A 16,913-nucleotide genomic window follows, 5' to 3' on the forward strand; every position below is an offset into this window, starting at 1 on the left:
AAAAGGACATTCTAATTTGGAATCTTATCCCTAGATTATACAGTTGATCATATCAGCATGACACATCCTTTCTTTCTGTTCCGAGTCCGTTTTACATTACGTTATCGAACAGCACGTGTCGGGCAACCTTTTGCTGGCGTGGCTGCTTGCCCAGATAATTGTCCTAAAAGGACAAATTATCTCAGCGGGACAGGGACCTCCGCCATCACGACCTTGGGACCCCGCGGGGCCCCAATTTTTTTATATATAGACACACACACACAAAATTCTAGCTTTCGCAACCAACGGTTGCCTCGTCAGGAAAGAGGGAAGGAGAGGGAAAGACGAAAGGATTTGGGTTTTAAGGGAGAGGGTAAGGAGTCATTCCAATCCCGGGAGCGGAAAGACTTACCTTAGGGGGAAAAAAGGACGGGTATACACTCGCGCGCACACACACACATATCCATCCACACATATACAGACACAAGCAGACATATACAGAGGCAAAGAGTTTGGGCAGAGATGTCAGTCGAGGCGGAAGTGCAGAGGCAAAGATGTTGTTGAATGACAGGTGAGGTATGAGTGCCGGCAACTTGAAATTAGCGGAGATTGAGGCCTGGTGGATAACGGGAAGAGAGGATATATTGAAGAGCAAGTTCCCATCTCCGGAGTTCGGATAGGTTGGTGTTAGTGGGAAGTATCCAGATAACCCGGACGGTGTAACACTGTGCCAAGATGCGCTGGCCGTGCACCAAGGCATGTTTAGCCACAGGGTGATCCTCATTACCAACAAACACTGTCTGCCTGTGTCCATTCATGCGAATGGACAGTTTGTTGCTGGTCATTCCCACATAGAATGCGTCACAGTGTAGGCAGGTCAGTTGGTAGATCACGTGAGTGCTTTCACACATGGCTCTTCCTTTGATCGTGTACATCTTCCGGGTTACAGGACTGGAGTAGGTGGTGGTGGGAGGGTGCATGGGGACAGGTTTTACACCGGGGGCGGTTACAAGGGTAGGAGCCAGAGGGTAGGGAAAGTGGTTTGGGGATTCCATAGGGATGAACTAAGAGGTTACGAAGGTTAGGTGGACGGCGGAAAGACACTCTTGGTGGAGTGGGGAGGATTTCATGAAGGATGGATCTCATTTCAGGGCAGGATTTGAGGAAGTCGTATCCCTGCTGGAGAGCCACATTCAGAGTCTGATCCAGTCCCGGAAAGTATCCTGTCACAAGTGGGGCACTTTTGTGGTTCTTCTGTGGGAGGTTCTGGGTTTGAGAGGATGAGGAAGTGGCTCTGGTTATTTGCTTCTGTACCAGGTCGGGAGGGTAGTTGCAGGATGCGAAAGCTGTTGTCAGGTTGTTGGTGTAATGGTTAGGGATTCCGGACTGGAGCAGATTCGTTTGCCACGAAGACCTAGGCTGTAGGGAAGGGACCATTTGATGTGGAATGGGTGGCAAAAAAAAAAAAAAAAAAAAAAAAAAAAAAAAAAAAAAAAAAAAAAAAAAAAAAATCAGCTTTCAACACTACCGCTGCTATAAAATCCATCGTTTCTAGTCCACAAACAGTTCCTTTCACCTATTAAACAACCATTTCGTCTAGTTCTGATAACTTTCGCTTTATTTCCATTTCCGTTTTTCGCACATCGCTGATAATTTTTATCCGCTTCCCACGGGTTTTAACGTCATTATTTCTTCGCCAGACAATTGTTAGCCTCATTTTCATAATCTGCCACCACAAAACCACTCCTTTTAATACATCTACACGCAGTTTTTTCGAAATTTTCCCGAATTTCTCCATCCTTTAACGTGTTTTGGCGGCAACACAACCACCTAACCTTTGTGCACATCGTTGTCTACCAACCCAAGTTCACCACAGGATCAACATAGCCCAGCTTTAACCAACACTTTTTCGCCATTTTTCACAACAGATCTCCAGTTACTTTCTCCAGTTATTTTCATTTTCATTTCAACCTCATGTTACACTTTCCACCTTCTAATACCATGTCACCCTCACAACACCCCCACAACGACCCCATTAAGTTTTATTTACATTTCCTCCGCAAACATGCCTTCACCCTAGCCAGATTACGCTCGCATATTTTATTTTCTCAGGCTTGTCTGACATTTGGCATTACCCCCAAAGGCCTCACACTTCAAGTTCCCATCCCTGGCTGCAACCCTTCTTTCCATCAGTCCCTATACCAGTTCCAAACTGAACAATCCATTGCCCTCGCCTTCACCTACACATCAACTCAGCCAATGAACACACCCGTCAACTCCTATCCTTAATAAAAGTCCTCAATCTTTCCTCTCCCGCATCCACACCGGCTGTTCAAAGCATCCTCCTACAGGCCAACCGCAAATTAGAACAGCATGCCACCCTCCACCTCAAAAAATTATCCAATCTCCTGGTTTCCCACCTCCGGAAAGGCAACTCACTCACCCTTCACAACCTTTCCAGCAAACCTCAACCTCCTCTCATTGCACACAAACCCAGTCTCTCCCATCTACTCAATATCCCACTTCCAACTCCACTCCCTCCAAAACCTCAAAATTCCAATCAACACAATCTTGTACCACAACACCCTAATTCAGTAGTTAACCTTTCCTCCAAACCTCTCTCCCAATCCGAAACCTCTGTCCTATCCAAAGACCTCACCTTCAGCCCCACTCCCAGATTCAACCAAACAGCCCTCGTCAAAGATTTACTGTCCTACACTCGTACTCTCTGCTGGAAGTATCACTTTGCCACGAAGAAAAATGATCCTAATCCTACCCCTAATGATCCAACTCCCCAAGACACTATCCAAATTGAACCCTGCCTGGAACAGTTCCGTCCTCCGTCACAGCGGGACCCACCTCCTCTTCCTCAAAATCACCCTCTCCAAACCTTACAGGAATTTCTGACTTCCAGCCTTGCCTCTCAATCCTTCTTAAAAAACCTTAATTCTACTCCCAACATCACCACTGCTGAAGCCCAGGCTATCCGTGATCTGAAGGCTGACCGATCCATCGTCATTCTTCCAGCGGACAAGGGTTCCACGACCGTGGTACTTGATCGTCGGGAGTATGTGGCTGAGGGACTGCGTCAGCTTTCAGACAACACCACATACAAAGTTTGCCAAGGTAATCCCATTCCTGATGTCCAGACGGAGCTTCAAGGAATCCTCAGAACCTTAGGCCCCCTACAAAACCTTTCACCTGACTCCATCAACCTCCTGACCCCACCGACACCCCGCACCCCTACCTTCTACCTAAAATTCACAAACCCAATCATCCCGGCCGCCCCATTGCAGCTGGTTACCAAGCCCCCACAGAACGTATCTCTGCCTACGTAGATCAACACCTTCAACCCATTACATGCAGTCTCCCATCCTTCATCAAAGACACCAACCACTTTCTCGAATGCCTGGAATCCTTACCCAATCCGTTACCCCCGGAAACCATCCTTGTAACTATTGATGCCACTTCCTTATACACAAATATCCCGCACGTCCAGGGCCTCGCTGCGATGGAGCACTTCCTTTCACGCCGATCACCTGCCACCCTACCTAAAACCTCTTTCCTCATTACCTTAGCCAGCTTCATCCTGACCCACAACTTCTTCACTTTTGAAGACCAGACATACCAACAATTAAAGGGAACAGCCAACCTATTCATGGGTCGCTTAGAGGAAGCCTTCTTGGTTACCCAGGCCTGCCAACCCAAAGTTTGGTACAGATTTATTGATGACATCTTCATGATCTGGACTCACAGCGAAGAAGAACTCCAGAATTTCCTCTCCAACCTCAACTCCTTTGGTTCCATAAGATTCACCTGGTCCTACTCCAAATCCCATGCCACTTTCCTTGATGTTGACCTCCACCTGTCCAATGACCAGCTTCACACGTCCGTCCACATCAAACCCACCAACAAGCAACAGTACCTCCATTATGACAGCTGCCACCCATTCCACATCAAACGGTCCCTTCCCTACAGCCTAGGTCTTCGTGGCAAACGAATCTGCTCCAGTCCAGAATCCCTGAACCATTACACCAACAACCTGACAACAGCTTTCGCATCCCGCAACTACCCTCCCGACCTGGTACAGAAGCAAATAACCAGAGCCACTTCCTCATCCTCTCAAACCCAGAACCTCCCACAGAAGAACCACAAAAGTGCCCCACTTGTGACAGGATACTTTCCGGGACTGGATCAGACTCTGAATGTGGCTCTCCAGCAGGGATACGACTTCCTCAAATCCTGCCCTGAAATGAGATCCATCCTTCATGAAATCCTCCCCACTCCACCAAGAGTGACTTTCCGCCGTCCACCTAACCTTCGTAACCCCTTAGTTCATCCCTATGAAATCCCCAAACCACCTTCCTTACCCTCTGGCTCCTACCCTTGTAACCGCCCCCAGTGTAAAACCTGTCCCATGCACCCTCCCACCACCACCTACTCCAGTCCTGTAACCCGGAAGGTGTACACGATCAAAGGCAGAGCCACGTGTGAAAGCACTCACGTGATCTACCAACTGACCTGCCTACACTGTGACGCATTCTATGTGGGAATGACCAGCAACAAACTGTCCATTCGCATGAATGGACACAGGCAGACAGTGTTTGTTGGTAATGAGGATCACCCTGTGGCTAAACATGCCTTGGTGCACGGCCAGCACATCTTGGCACAGTGTTACACCATCCGGGTTATATGGATACTTCCCACTAACACCAACCTATCTGAACTCCGGAGGTGGGAACTTTCTCTTCAATATATCCTCTCTTCCCGTTATCCACCAGGCCTCAGTCTCCGCTAATTTCAAGTTACCGCCGCTCATACCTCACCTGTCTTTCAACAACATCTTTGCCTCTGCACTTCCGCCTCGACTGACATCTCTGCCCAAACTCTTTGCCTCTGTATATGTCTGCTTGTGTCTGTATATGTGTGGATGGATATGTGTGTGTGTGTGTGTGTGCGAGTGTATACCCGTCCTTTTTACCCCCTAAGGTAAGTCTTTCCGCTCCCGGGAGTGGAATGACTCCTTACCCTCTCCCTTAAAACCCAAATCCTTTCGTCTTTCCCTCTCCTTCCCTCTTTCCTGACGAGGCAACCGTTGGTTGCGAAAACTAGTATTTTGTGTGTATGTTTGTGTTTGTTTGTGTGTCTATCGACGTGCCAGCGCTTTCGTTTGGTAAGTCACATCATCTTTGTTTTTAGATATATTTTTTCCCACGTGGAATGTTTCCTTCTATATACGAGTAAATGGCCAGCTTCACACGTCCGTCCACATCAAACTCACCAACAAGCAACAGTACCTCCATTATGACAGCTGCCACCCATTCCACATCAAACGGTCCCTTCCCTACAGCCTAGATCTTCGTGGCAAACGAATCTGCTCCAGTCCGGAATCCCTGAACCATTACACCAACAATCTGAAAACAGCTTTCGCATCCCGCAACTACCCTCCCAACCTGGTACAGAAGCAAATAACCAGAGCCACTTCCTCATCCCCTCAAACCCAGAACCTCCCACAGAAGAACCCCAAAATTGCCCCACTTGTGTGTGATATGCCATATATATATCTGTTTGTGTGTGTGTGACTTACCAAACGGGAAAGCGCTGGTAAATAGACACAATAAAAAAACACACAAAAACACACACAAAATTTCAAGCTTTCGCAACCCACGGTTGCTGCATCAGGAAAGAGGGAAGGAGAGGGAAAGACGAAAGGATATGGGTTTTAAGGAAGAGGATAAATAGTCATTCCAATCCGGGGAGCGGAAAGACTTACCTTTGGGGGAAAAAATGACAGGTTACACTCGCGCACACACACACATATCCATCCACACATATACAGACACAAGCAGACATATGTAAAGGCCGACCTTTACATATGTCTGCTTGTGTCTGTATATGGAGTGGGGAACATGTTAGATAAACACACAAAAAAATGTAATTAGAAAAACATGAGTTTCATTAATTTTAATGATCATCAATCAATAAACAGTAAAGTTATGTACATGAATTAAAATTAAACTTCTAATATTTACAGGTTTAATACTTACATCTGCTTTTGTTAAATCCATCATTCACACAGTAGCTAGTTACTTGGCTATTACAACGAAATGTTGTCAAAAATTAAAGTAAATTATTCATTTAAATGACCATCAGTTAAGAACAGTCAAATTAGTACAAGATTTAAAATTAAACTTCCACTATTTACAGACTTAAGACTTACATCTGCTTTCCATACATCCGTCATTCTCACAGTTGGTAGTATTTTCAAAAATTAAAGTATAATAAATTTTCATTAAAATAGTCTACTGCACTTGTTGAGAAATTCATGGATGGAATAGGAGGAGTCCAAAAATTCTTTTAAATTATGTTTAAATTGAGCCTTGTTTGAAACTAAACTCTTAATGGTTGCTGGTTACTTATTGAAAATATGTGTTGCTGAATACTGGACTCCTTTCTGGACAAGAGTAAGTGATTTTAAATCTTTATGTATATTGTTCTTATTCCTAGTATTGATACTGTGTACTAAGCAGTTAGTTGGAAAAAGAGATGTATTATTTACAACAAATTTGATTCAGGAATAAATATACTGAGAAGCTGTGGTTAGTATGCCCAATTATTTGAACAGGTTTCAACAAGATGTTCTTGGATTTACACTACACATTACTCTTGTTATATGCTTCTGTACTCTCGGTTTGTGGAGTACCCCAAAATATGATACCATATGACAAAATGGAGTGAGAATAAGCAAAATAAGCCATTTTTTATATTTATATCTCCTATGTCTGACATCGTTTGCATTGCAAACACAGACTTGTTTAGGCGCTTTTGCAGTTTGTTAGTATGTCGCTCCCAACCGAATTTATTATCAAGTTGTAATCCCAAGAATTTTACACTCTCAACTTCTCTTATTTCCATGTCATCATGTTTTATACACACACTAGAAGAAAATCTCTTGGAAGTTCTGAACTACATATAGTGAGTCTTTTCAAAATTTAATGACAGTGAATTGGCTATGAACCACTTGTTAATGTCAGTAAAAATTTGATTAGCTGCCCTTTCTAAATTTATATTTGATTTACTATTTATTGCAATGTTTGTATCATCTGCAAATAAGACAAACTTGGCATCTGGTAATGTAACAGATGACAGGTTATTAATATACACAAGAAAAAGTGGTGAATCTGGTATGGAACCTTGGGGAACACCACATGTAATTTCTTCCCAGTCAGATGATGTCAGATTGCCTGCTGCTGAAGAATTACATAATGATACCCTTAGTTTTCTATTAGTAAGATATGACTGAAACCACTTTGCAGCACTACCAGTGATGCCATAATATTTTAATTTACTGAAAATAATGCTTTGATTCACACAGTCAAAAGCCTTTGACAGGTCACAGAATATGCCAATTGCCTCTAATTTGTTGTCTAATGAATTAATGACATTTTCACTGTAAGTGTAAATAGACTTCTCAATTTCAGAACCCTTAAGAAACCCAAAGTGTGACTTTGACAGTATGTCATTTTCACTAAGGTGCATAAATAGACACTTGAACATAACCTTTTCAAATATTTTAGAAAAAGCTGGCAAAATTGAGATCGGTCGGTAATTTGACGGCGTTTCTTTGTCCCCTTTCTTGTGGAGAGGTATAACTTCAACATATATAAGCCAGTCCGGGCGTGTTCCTGTGATAAGTGATTGATTACACGAATAACTTAAGCTATTACTATGCTCACATGAACACTCTTTTATTAACTTTGTTGATATGTTATCATAACCACTAGGACTTTATGATGGATTCTATTTCTTTGGGTGAAGTAAGTGCCAATTCCATTTTACTGAGATTGCTTGTGTGCACTGGTCTCAGATATTCCATTGCATTATTTACTGAACCTGACAACCCCATGCTATCACTAACAGAGACAAAATACTTGTTTAAATGGTTTGCAACACAACATGCATTTGTTACCAAGGTTTCATTTATTTTTAGAGCTATTTGTTCCTCCTCATTTCTGGTCCTACCTGTATCAGACTTAACTACATCCCATATTGTTTTATTTTATTGCTGGATGTATTTATCTTCTTCTCATAATGCAGGTGTTTAGATTTCTGGATAACCTTCTTCAATATTTTGCAGTAATTTTTGTAATGAACTATAATGCTAGTATCAAAGGTGTCCCTACACATCAGATAGAGTTTCCATTTTGTCTCACATGATATCTTTATCCCTTGTGTGATCCTTGGTTTCTGATTAGACTTCTGCATAATTTGAGTTACCTTCAGGGGAAAACAATTTTCAAATAAGGTGCTAACTTTATTAATGAATGTTTTGTATTTTCCAATTGTGTCTTGGATGCCGTAAACATCCGTCCAATTAATTTCTTCGAGCAATCTCCTAAATTTCTCAGTTTTTGACTGTTTTATTGGGCTTCTGTACTCAGTTCTGATAGATGTTTTACCCTGACAATTTTCAAAATTTAATGTTACGTGTTGCATGTCATGGTCAGATAGCCCATTTACTACTGGTTTGTAATGTGGCTTAGTTGCCTAGAATTGTCTATAAAGATATTATCAATGGTAGTCTTAGAACATTTGTATACCCTAGTTAGGAAATTTACAGTAGAAATTAAATTGAATGAAAATGTAACTGATTTCAGTAACTGTTCATTGACAGTGTTTTTCAGGACATCCATATTAAAATCACCAGCAACCACTAGTTCTTTGTTTTTTAGTTTTAGATGAGATAATAAATCTTCAAGACCATTTATAAACGGGTTGAAATTTCCTGAAGGAAATACATATGCCTAGAAATGACTTTCAGCTGTATATTTATAGGTTGACTTGTCCAATGTCTTATGCATAAGCTGCTTTGTAGACAGCAGGACCAATAAAAATACAAGACAATCAAGGTTGTTAATGTGTAGGTGAATTGCCATTTCCAGCAATGTGTTACAAGGATGTGTACTATTGTTATGATTTGAATTGTTGTTAAAAGTTCTTATTTTCTTGCTTAACAACTTTTCAGATACATTGTGTATGATTTTGGGCAGGTAAACATTCAGTATTTGCTGAAAGTTAACTTCAAGTACAAATTTTAAATTTTCTGTGCCTGCACCTAACAAAATATAAGATAATCAATTTATAAAAAGGATGAAGAAATGTACTTGGGAAAAATATATCTAAAAACAAAGATGAAGTGACTTACCTAACGAAAGTGCTGGCAGGTCGATAGACACACAAACATACACACAAAATTCAAGCTTTCGCAACCAACGGTTGCTTCATCAGGAAAGAGGGAAGGAGAGGGGAAGATGAAAGGATGTGGGTTTTAAGGGAGAGGGTAAGGAGTCATTCCAATCCCGGGAGCGGAAAGACTTACCTTAGGGGGAAAAAAGAACAGGTATACATTTGCACACACACACACATATCCATCCGCACATACACCTATATGTCTTGTTATATTACTTTAGCACTTGTATATAGTTGTTCTGTTTTCTTAGTCCTCCAGTCCCAGATGGTAATTATTGGAACTGCTGGTAATTATTGAGACTGAAGCTGTGTAAAAATAAACACACTATCATTTAAGACTGAGTATAATGCCTCAATCCTTGGACTGCTCATTTTATACACGGAGCATGTTTTCTCACAGCTTAAAATGTGTTTGATTTTTACATGAAGGGACTGAAAATGTCACCTAATTTGCTGAAAATTACTGAATTTTCACATATTGATTTTAATCTGATGGACAGTTTTCTGTTCTTATTAAATTCTTGCACTTTGATTCAAAAAATTTGTATGATGATTTTATACCATCACATATGTTTAAAAGGTTTGATTCCACAGAAAATATGTTTAGTCTTTAAAAACATTGATGGAAATTATCACATGGTCTTAATGTAAATACGTTAAAATCAAAGTATTCAACGTGGTGTATGAGATTTTGGAGTGATAAATTGTAATTAAATATTGGTTTTCTGTCATAAAAGTTTCTTTTAAATTATGATTTCACAAATGTCACTGTCATAGCTATTAGATCAAAAGCAATTTTAATCAAGTAAAATTTTCTGTACAAGCTTTAATTCTTTTCTTTGGTAAATTTGTGTTTTTAAGGTTACATCATAACAGACATGTGTCAGCATTTGTTCTGCATTTGAAGAGAACTGATATTTTTGTAGCATTTTTACCTGAGTGTTTTACAATGTAATGTTCACCATCTGTGTATTTAGAAGTTGAATAAAGCAACAAAAAAAGGAAGCTAACAAGAACAGAAGAAAAGTTTGCGAATAAAATGTTTTTGTCTCAGTTTTTTCTGATTTAGTGTCAGCAGTTACGGAATTGCTGTTAATTCAAAGCTAGAGTTAACTTGTTAGTAAACCAGGAATTGTTCATCAAAAATGGCTTTCATTTACACAACTTACCTGTTTACGTAACCTTCAGATCATAAATCCAGTAAAGGAGACAAATTGCTGTTCGTTCAAAACCAATGTGTTAATAACACATTTAGAGAAATAGAAGTCCTTACATTTTGTCAACTTATGTCTTTACTCACCCTTGAGATCCCAAAACTTGTCTGGTAAAAATGCTAAAATTTGTCGTGAAATCATAGCATTATCAGGGAACTTCACTTGGGGAAACTTGTGGCAACCCTGCTAAAGGTATGTCCAGGCCTTGGATAAATATCGCTATTGTTGTGTTTAGGCCAAATGGCAGCACCTTAAATTGATAATATTTTCCCTCAAGGTCTTGAATCTTTGTATAAGGGTACCTGTCAGTACACGGCTTTTAACTCCAATTTTGCCTGTTGAAAATGAGACAGTAACTTGTCAATACCATATCAATCTGTATAGTTCTTGCATATAACACTAGGTGCACTCCTGCAGATTTCTTCACTTCCCATAATGAATTGTTGTAAGCAATATAACTTTTTAAGAATACCGACATAATCACCGTTTAGTCTTCGTTTATATCAGAAATCTCCTTTCTATCATAATAATGTATTCTGTAAATCCTCATTTTGGTCTTTGGGTAGTACACCTGATTTGTGAGTTTCCTCACAAATGCTCTTTATTACCTCTGTTTCTGTAATCAGCTGGTCATCTACTGCTATAGCCTTTGCTGTTTCCATGATATGAATGTGGGCTACTATTCATAATTAAGGTTTAAAGGCAAGTGTATTATATAAAAATAACATTTTATAAGCTGTATTTTGGAATTCCTATGACACCATATTACCCTGCAATCTAAAGATTCTCTGTAATTCAAAATCCAATCTAATCCCAGCAGTATTGAATATTCAAGTAATTTAATGTTTGATTATGAACACAGTCATTTAGGTTTATGGGCATTCCTTCTTTTATCAGCCTTCCTTTATTCCCCTTAATACTCACTGCATATACGCCTGCCATAGGAATGATAGGGCACACACATTTCCTTTTAGGAATTGACGTTAATTACTGGTATATAATCAATGAAGAATTGACGTTAATTAATGGTATATAATCAGTGTTTGACTGCCTGAGTGTAAAGATATTTCCACTTTTGCTTCAAAGATTTTTTCTGCTGATGACTGGGCGAGTTATTTCTTGCTTTTCTTTATTATGTTCCTCTAGTAACCAATCTTTTATTGAACCTGGGTACATTAGGGCCACCAATTTCTCTTTAAATGGGCCTCTGCGTCCACTGTTTCCTGAGGGGCTGGATCACTAAAGACTGATGTATGTGTTGTCATTAGTAGCTGTGAATCTCTAAATAGTCTGACAGGACGATGGAACAATTTTTGCCTGATTACCTCTCTGTTCATCTTGATTAAAGTTACTCTGCTTCCTTACTTTGCAAAATTTACTTTCATTCTGGTGCAGAAACCAAGAGGGGTAGCAATTTCCTTCTGATTTTCTGAAACTTGTGTTATCAGTCTGAGAGTAATCTACCTGTTCCTTATTTAATATATAATATCCTCCTAAGAAAGTTAATAGATTACTTACCATTTTCCAGTCTATATACCAAATTTCCTTTCTCACACGAGAAGGCAACCTTCTAAGTGAGACTCTGATCGAGTGATTGTCCTCCAAGGGTTGGTCTAGGTGTTTTGAGCTAGTGAAATGCCAGAACTTCTTTTGTTCTGTGACTTTTTCATGCATTGTCAGGCTCCTCTTCTTCCATGAAGGCAGGCACAACTCCAATGTGAGGGTCCACTGCAAGGATAAAACATTAGGAACAGGAAGTGTGACCAAATGAGAGCTGCTGCCAGCCCACCCCATCCACTGGAAATGCTGTTTCCATCGCCATTCAGTTAACATGCTTGTATAGAGAAACCTTATGCTCAACACGTGTGTCCCACCTTCCACACTACATTAAATAATTTTTTTGTAGCAGTTGATGATCGTCATTGGTCAGTCCTAAATGGAGTGTGCAACACAAAGTGGTATGTTACACTATGCTGTGGAATGTCGCCTGTGTCTGCTATGCAAAGCCATTGCAGTCTGACCAACTCTGGGCACATTTATAGTACAATCATAGAGTATTACACTAGTCTTACTGCTTCAAATATCCAGGGTACAGCTATCCATAACAACAGAGAACATCTTTTGCTTGGGGGAAAGAAAAGGAATAATGAAACCATAACTTTTATGAAATAGCAGATTTCATATTAACTGATGTGCTCTTTACAATTTTGCAGATAATTGTGTCAGGAGTTTGTTAATACAGTGGGTCTCAAAGAGAAAAACAAATAAGTATATAAGATCCAGTAACAACATTGTTTTTGCAAGTTTTCTTGCTGCCATAGTTGGCTTGAATAGTTACTGTCATAGCAAAAACTGCTGAATATTTTTTCATAAACAATTTTGCATTTCAGAGTCCAACAGCAGCACTTATGCAGAATATATGAGAGACAATTATAGGCCTGGTTTCACTTACCAAGATTTTGCTCCTGACTTTAAAGCCGAGTTTTATAACCCCGATGACTGGGCAGAAATCTTTAAAAATTCTGGAGCTAAGTGAGTACATTTATGTAACCAGTTACTTCGTAATAAGAATGTAGCTTGTAAGGTAATAAATTGAGTTTACTAATCATGTGTACCACACAATTAAAAATAGCCCTCTGATTGGTATGATGAAAGAAATAAAGTAACAAGTACAAGAATTAAGATTTGAGGCATGTCATTATCCACATGGGAAACTATGTTCCTTAGTAATGTACATGTCTCGGTGAGCTTTCTCTCCATGTATTTGGTGAGTTCCCTGCAATAACATTTATTCATTTCTTTCACTGCACTTTTTGTAGCCAGTGTACACTCATTTGGCACATATCGGCAACTGGTTCATCTGTCCAGGGGCTTAGACATGGCACCCTACAGACTTCAGATACTGATATGTATCAACACCTAAATAATTACTCAGGTGTTTATCCATAGCCGCAGTTTTCCTTAATATTTGCAAGATTTTCCTCACTGTCTTTTTTTTTTTTGTGAGTCATTGCCAAGGATGAATTATCTGTGCTGCACATCCTCTGCTGTCATTCTGCACTCATTACACACAACCATGGGGCAGCTGAGTTCACAGACAACCTTAAGGGTGGATATCATGTGGTTGGCCGGGGACTTGGTGAGACACTTTTAGGTCTGTGGAATACAAATGAAACTCATAATGTGTGTGCCCCAACACCTCTCACAACTTCCTCCACATGCACCCCAGCATCATAGAAAATAATAATGAAAAAAGTTTGATGTCATGTCATAGCAGAAAACTGCTATCTTTGTATAACTTTCAGTACACCAGTGTCACTTTAAAGCAACCTCCATTGAACTGAACTTTAGTTTTTGCCCCAAAACTCATGTGATGTGTCAAATTTATGATATTTAAACTCCTTACATTAACAAGTGAATACAACCTGAGGAAGATGTGAGTAGACTGTCCGTGAACCAGAAATGGCATGTTCATCCTGACCATAATCCATTTAACTACATAGGTAAAAGGAACATAGTAGGTTCTAGGCCAACTCAAGCTGGCTAAATGTCCATTGACCTAGTTGCTTATAATTTTTTGAAAAAAGATATGTTATACATATTATACTTGCAGTGTAACTTTAACAATATAAGGAAAAGAATAGATTGTTACTCACTGCTAAAGATGACAATTGAGCTGCAAGCAGGCAAAACATACAGTCTGTTACACATTTAGCTTTCAGCCAAAGTCTTCTTCAGAAAAGGCAACACACAAACATTTATTCACACAAGCCAGCTCACCCCCCACACACAACTGCCATCTGTGGCAGCTCAGACCAGAAAGCAACTGACATATGGAAAGAAAACAGCAATATACTGGGCGCAGACAAGGGAAAGGGATAGTAGGGTATGGGTTCGCAAAGGGAAGATTGCTGTCTGGCAGAGTGTGCAGGGAGTAATGGAGACATGTCAAGACTGCCACCAGGTGCAGCATCGGGAGGCTGTGGAGCAGGGTACCGGCAAGGGGGGAGGGCTGGAAAAAGAAAGGAGCAGGGAAGAGGAAAGAGAGATGGGAGCATTGGCAGAGGCTGGCACACAGTGATGGTGGGGAATGTGAATGGGGAGGAGTGGATAGGACAGAGGGGGTGGAAACTATTGAGTGGAGGGCATGGCAACAGTAGGTTACCGCAGGTTGATGCTGGTATGATTTTTGGAGTGAAGAATGTGTTGTAAGGATAATTCCCAACTGTGCATTTCAGAAAAGCTGGTAGTGGATGGGAGTATCCAGATGGCCCATGTTGTGAAGTAGCGATTGAAGTCAAGCATGTTACGTTCAGCTGCATGTTGGGCCACTAGGTGGTTTACTTTGCTAGGTGATTTACTTTGCTCTTGGCCACAGTTTTGGGGTAGTCTTTCATCCTGGTGGACAGCTGGTTGATAGTCATACCATGCAATGATTGCAGCAAAGCTGATATATATCATAGCTGCTGACCCAGCCTGTGATGGGTTAGGGTAAGCCTGTGACAGTACTGGAAAAGGAAGTGCTTTGTGGGTGGATTGGGCAGGTCTAGCACCTGCGTCTTCCACATGGGTATGATCCCTGTGGCAAGTGGTGTTATTGGGATGGCATAGGGATGGACTAGGATCATGTGGAGGTTGGGGGGGGGGGGGGCAGGAGGCATAACACTACTTTAGGAGGGTGGGAAGGATCTTTGGTAGGGTGTCCCTCATGTCAAGGCATGATGACAGGTAATCAGTGCTTTGATGAAGGATGTGGTTCAGTTCTTCCAGTCCAGAGTGGTATTGGGTGACAGAGGGGGCATTACTTTTGTAGCTGGTTCTTGGGGGTGGTGGGAGGATTGGGGATGTTTCAGGGAAACAACACAGGAGAGCTGTTTGAGGACTAGGTCCGGGGGAGATAGTGTGTGTCTGAGATGGCCATGGTGAGATGTTCAGCATACTGTGCAAGGGAGTTCTTGTCACTGCAGATACACCATCCTCAGGTGTGCAGGCTGTATGGAAGAGACTTTTCAGTGTGGAAGGGACAACAGTTGTCAGATTGCATGTACTGTTGGTGGTTAGTGGGTTTAACGTGGACAGAGGTGTGGATGTAGCCATCAGAGAGCAGGAGGTCAACGTCCTATAAGGTGGCATTCTGGATTGAGAAGGACCAGGTGAATTGGATGCAAGAGAAGGTGTTGAGGTTGTGAACGAATGAAGATAAGGTGTCTTGGCCCTGAGCCCAGATTATGAAGATATCAATGAACCTGATCCAGACTAGGGGTTTGACATTTTGGGAGACTCAGAAGGTCTCCTCTAGATGCCCATAAACAGGTTGGCATAAGAAAGTACCATGTGGGTGCCCAGGGCTGTGGATTTGTTTGTATATGTTCCCTTCAAAGGAGAAATAATTGTAGGTTAGGATTAAATCAGTGAAATGTATTAGGAATGTGATAGTGGGTTTGGAGTCTGAAGGATGTCATGAAAGGCTGTGTTCAATAGTTTCAAGACCATGGATATGAGGGATGTTGGTGTATAGGGAAGTTATGTCAGCAGTAATAAGAAGATAAAGGGGTGGGGATGATGGAGAGTCAGTGAAGGAAGTGGTTGTTATGTTTGACATGGGAGGCCATATTATGGACAGCTGGTTGGAGGTGTTGATCAGAGAGGGCTGAAATTCTTTCAAAGTGGGCACCATAACCAGTTACAATGGTGTGTCCAAGATTGTTGCATTTCTGGGCTTTGGGGAATATGTAGAAGTTGGGTGTGTGGAGTGAAGAGGGAAAACAGATTCAGGGGAGAGGTTCTGGGAAGGGCCTAAGGCTTGAATAAGCGATTGGAAGTTAAGTTGGACTTCTGGGATGGAATCACTCTGGCAGACTTATAGGTGGAGGAGTCAGATAATTTGCAGAGGTAGACACTGCTAGGTAGACACTGTGAATGAAAATGACAGTGTTGGTACCTTTGTTTGCAGTTAGGGTGATTAAGTCAGGATTTGTTTTGGTGTTGTGTATGGCTGTCCTCTCTTCTGCTGAAAGGTTGGTGTTCTGAGGAAGGAACCTGGGTACGGACATTGAGGCCAAGTTGGAGGTAAGGACTTCCTGGAAGGTGACATGCCAGTGGTTAGATAGGAGAGTGGGAGGATCAAAGTCGGATAGTGGTATGAGTTGGGGGAGACAGGGTTCAGTGTTGGAATTAGCTTGGCTTTGGTTGGAGGGATTTCTGGCAAAGAAGTGTTTCCGTTTCAGGAACTGGGAGAAGGAGAATAGGTCTTTGACAAATCCAACATGGTTAAATTTGAGTGTAGAACTAAAGGTAAGGTCTTTGAATGGAACTGACATTTCTATTATGCTGAGGATTTTGATGGAAAGGCTGACAACAGTTTCTGGGAATGTTTCAGCTCTGGATTTATTGGAGTGTTGATTGAGAGTTTTGGGGGCTGTGGCTAATTAAAAAGGTCATCTGGGCAGAGTCTGGGTGCTGCCATGTTTA

The 16,913-nt window shown here is 41.2% G+C and overlaps 1 protein-coding gene across 1 annotated transcript in view; it reads left to right on the top strand.

Moving 5' to 3' along the window:
* LOC126259895 (alpha-L-fucosidase-like) overlaps nt 1–16,913 on the top strand; it is a 138,555-nt gene that overhangs the window by 34,801 nt on the left and 86,841 nt on the right. Inside the window, exon 2 of the mRNA XM_049956974.1 lies at nt 12,833–12,974. Within this exon, the coding sequence (XP_049812931.1) occupies nt 12,833–12,974 (142 nt within the window). The remainder of the gene's footprint in view (nt 1–12,832; nt 12,975–16,913) is intronic.

This window comes from Schistocerca nitens, chromosome 5 (genome assembly GCF_023898315.1).
Source record: "Schistocerca nitens isolate TAMUIC-IGC-003100 chromosome 5, iqSchNite1.1, whole genome shotgun sequence".
Lineage (NCBI taxonomy): Eukaryota > Metazoa > Arthropoda > Insecta > Orthoptera > Acrididae > Schistocerca > Schistocerca nitens.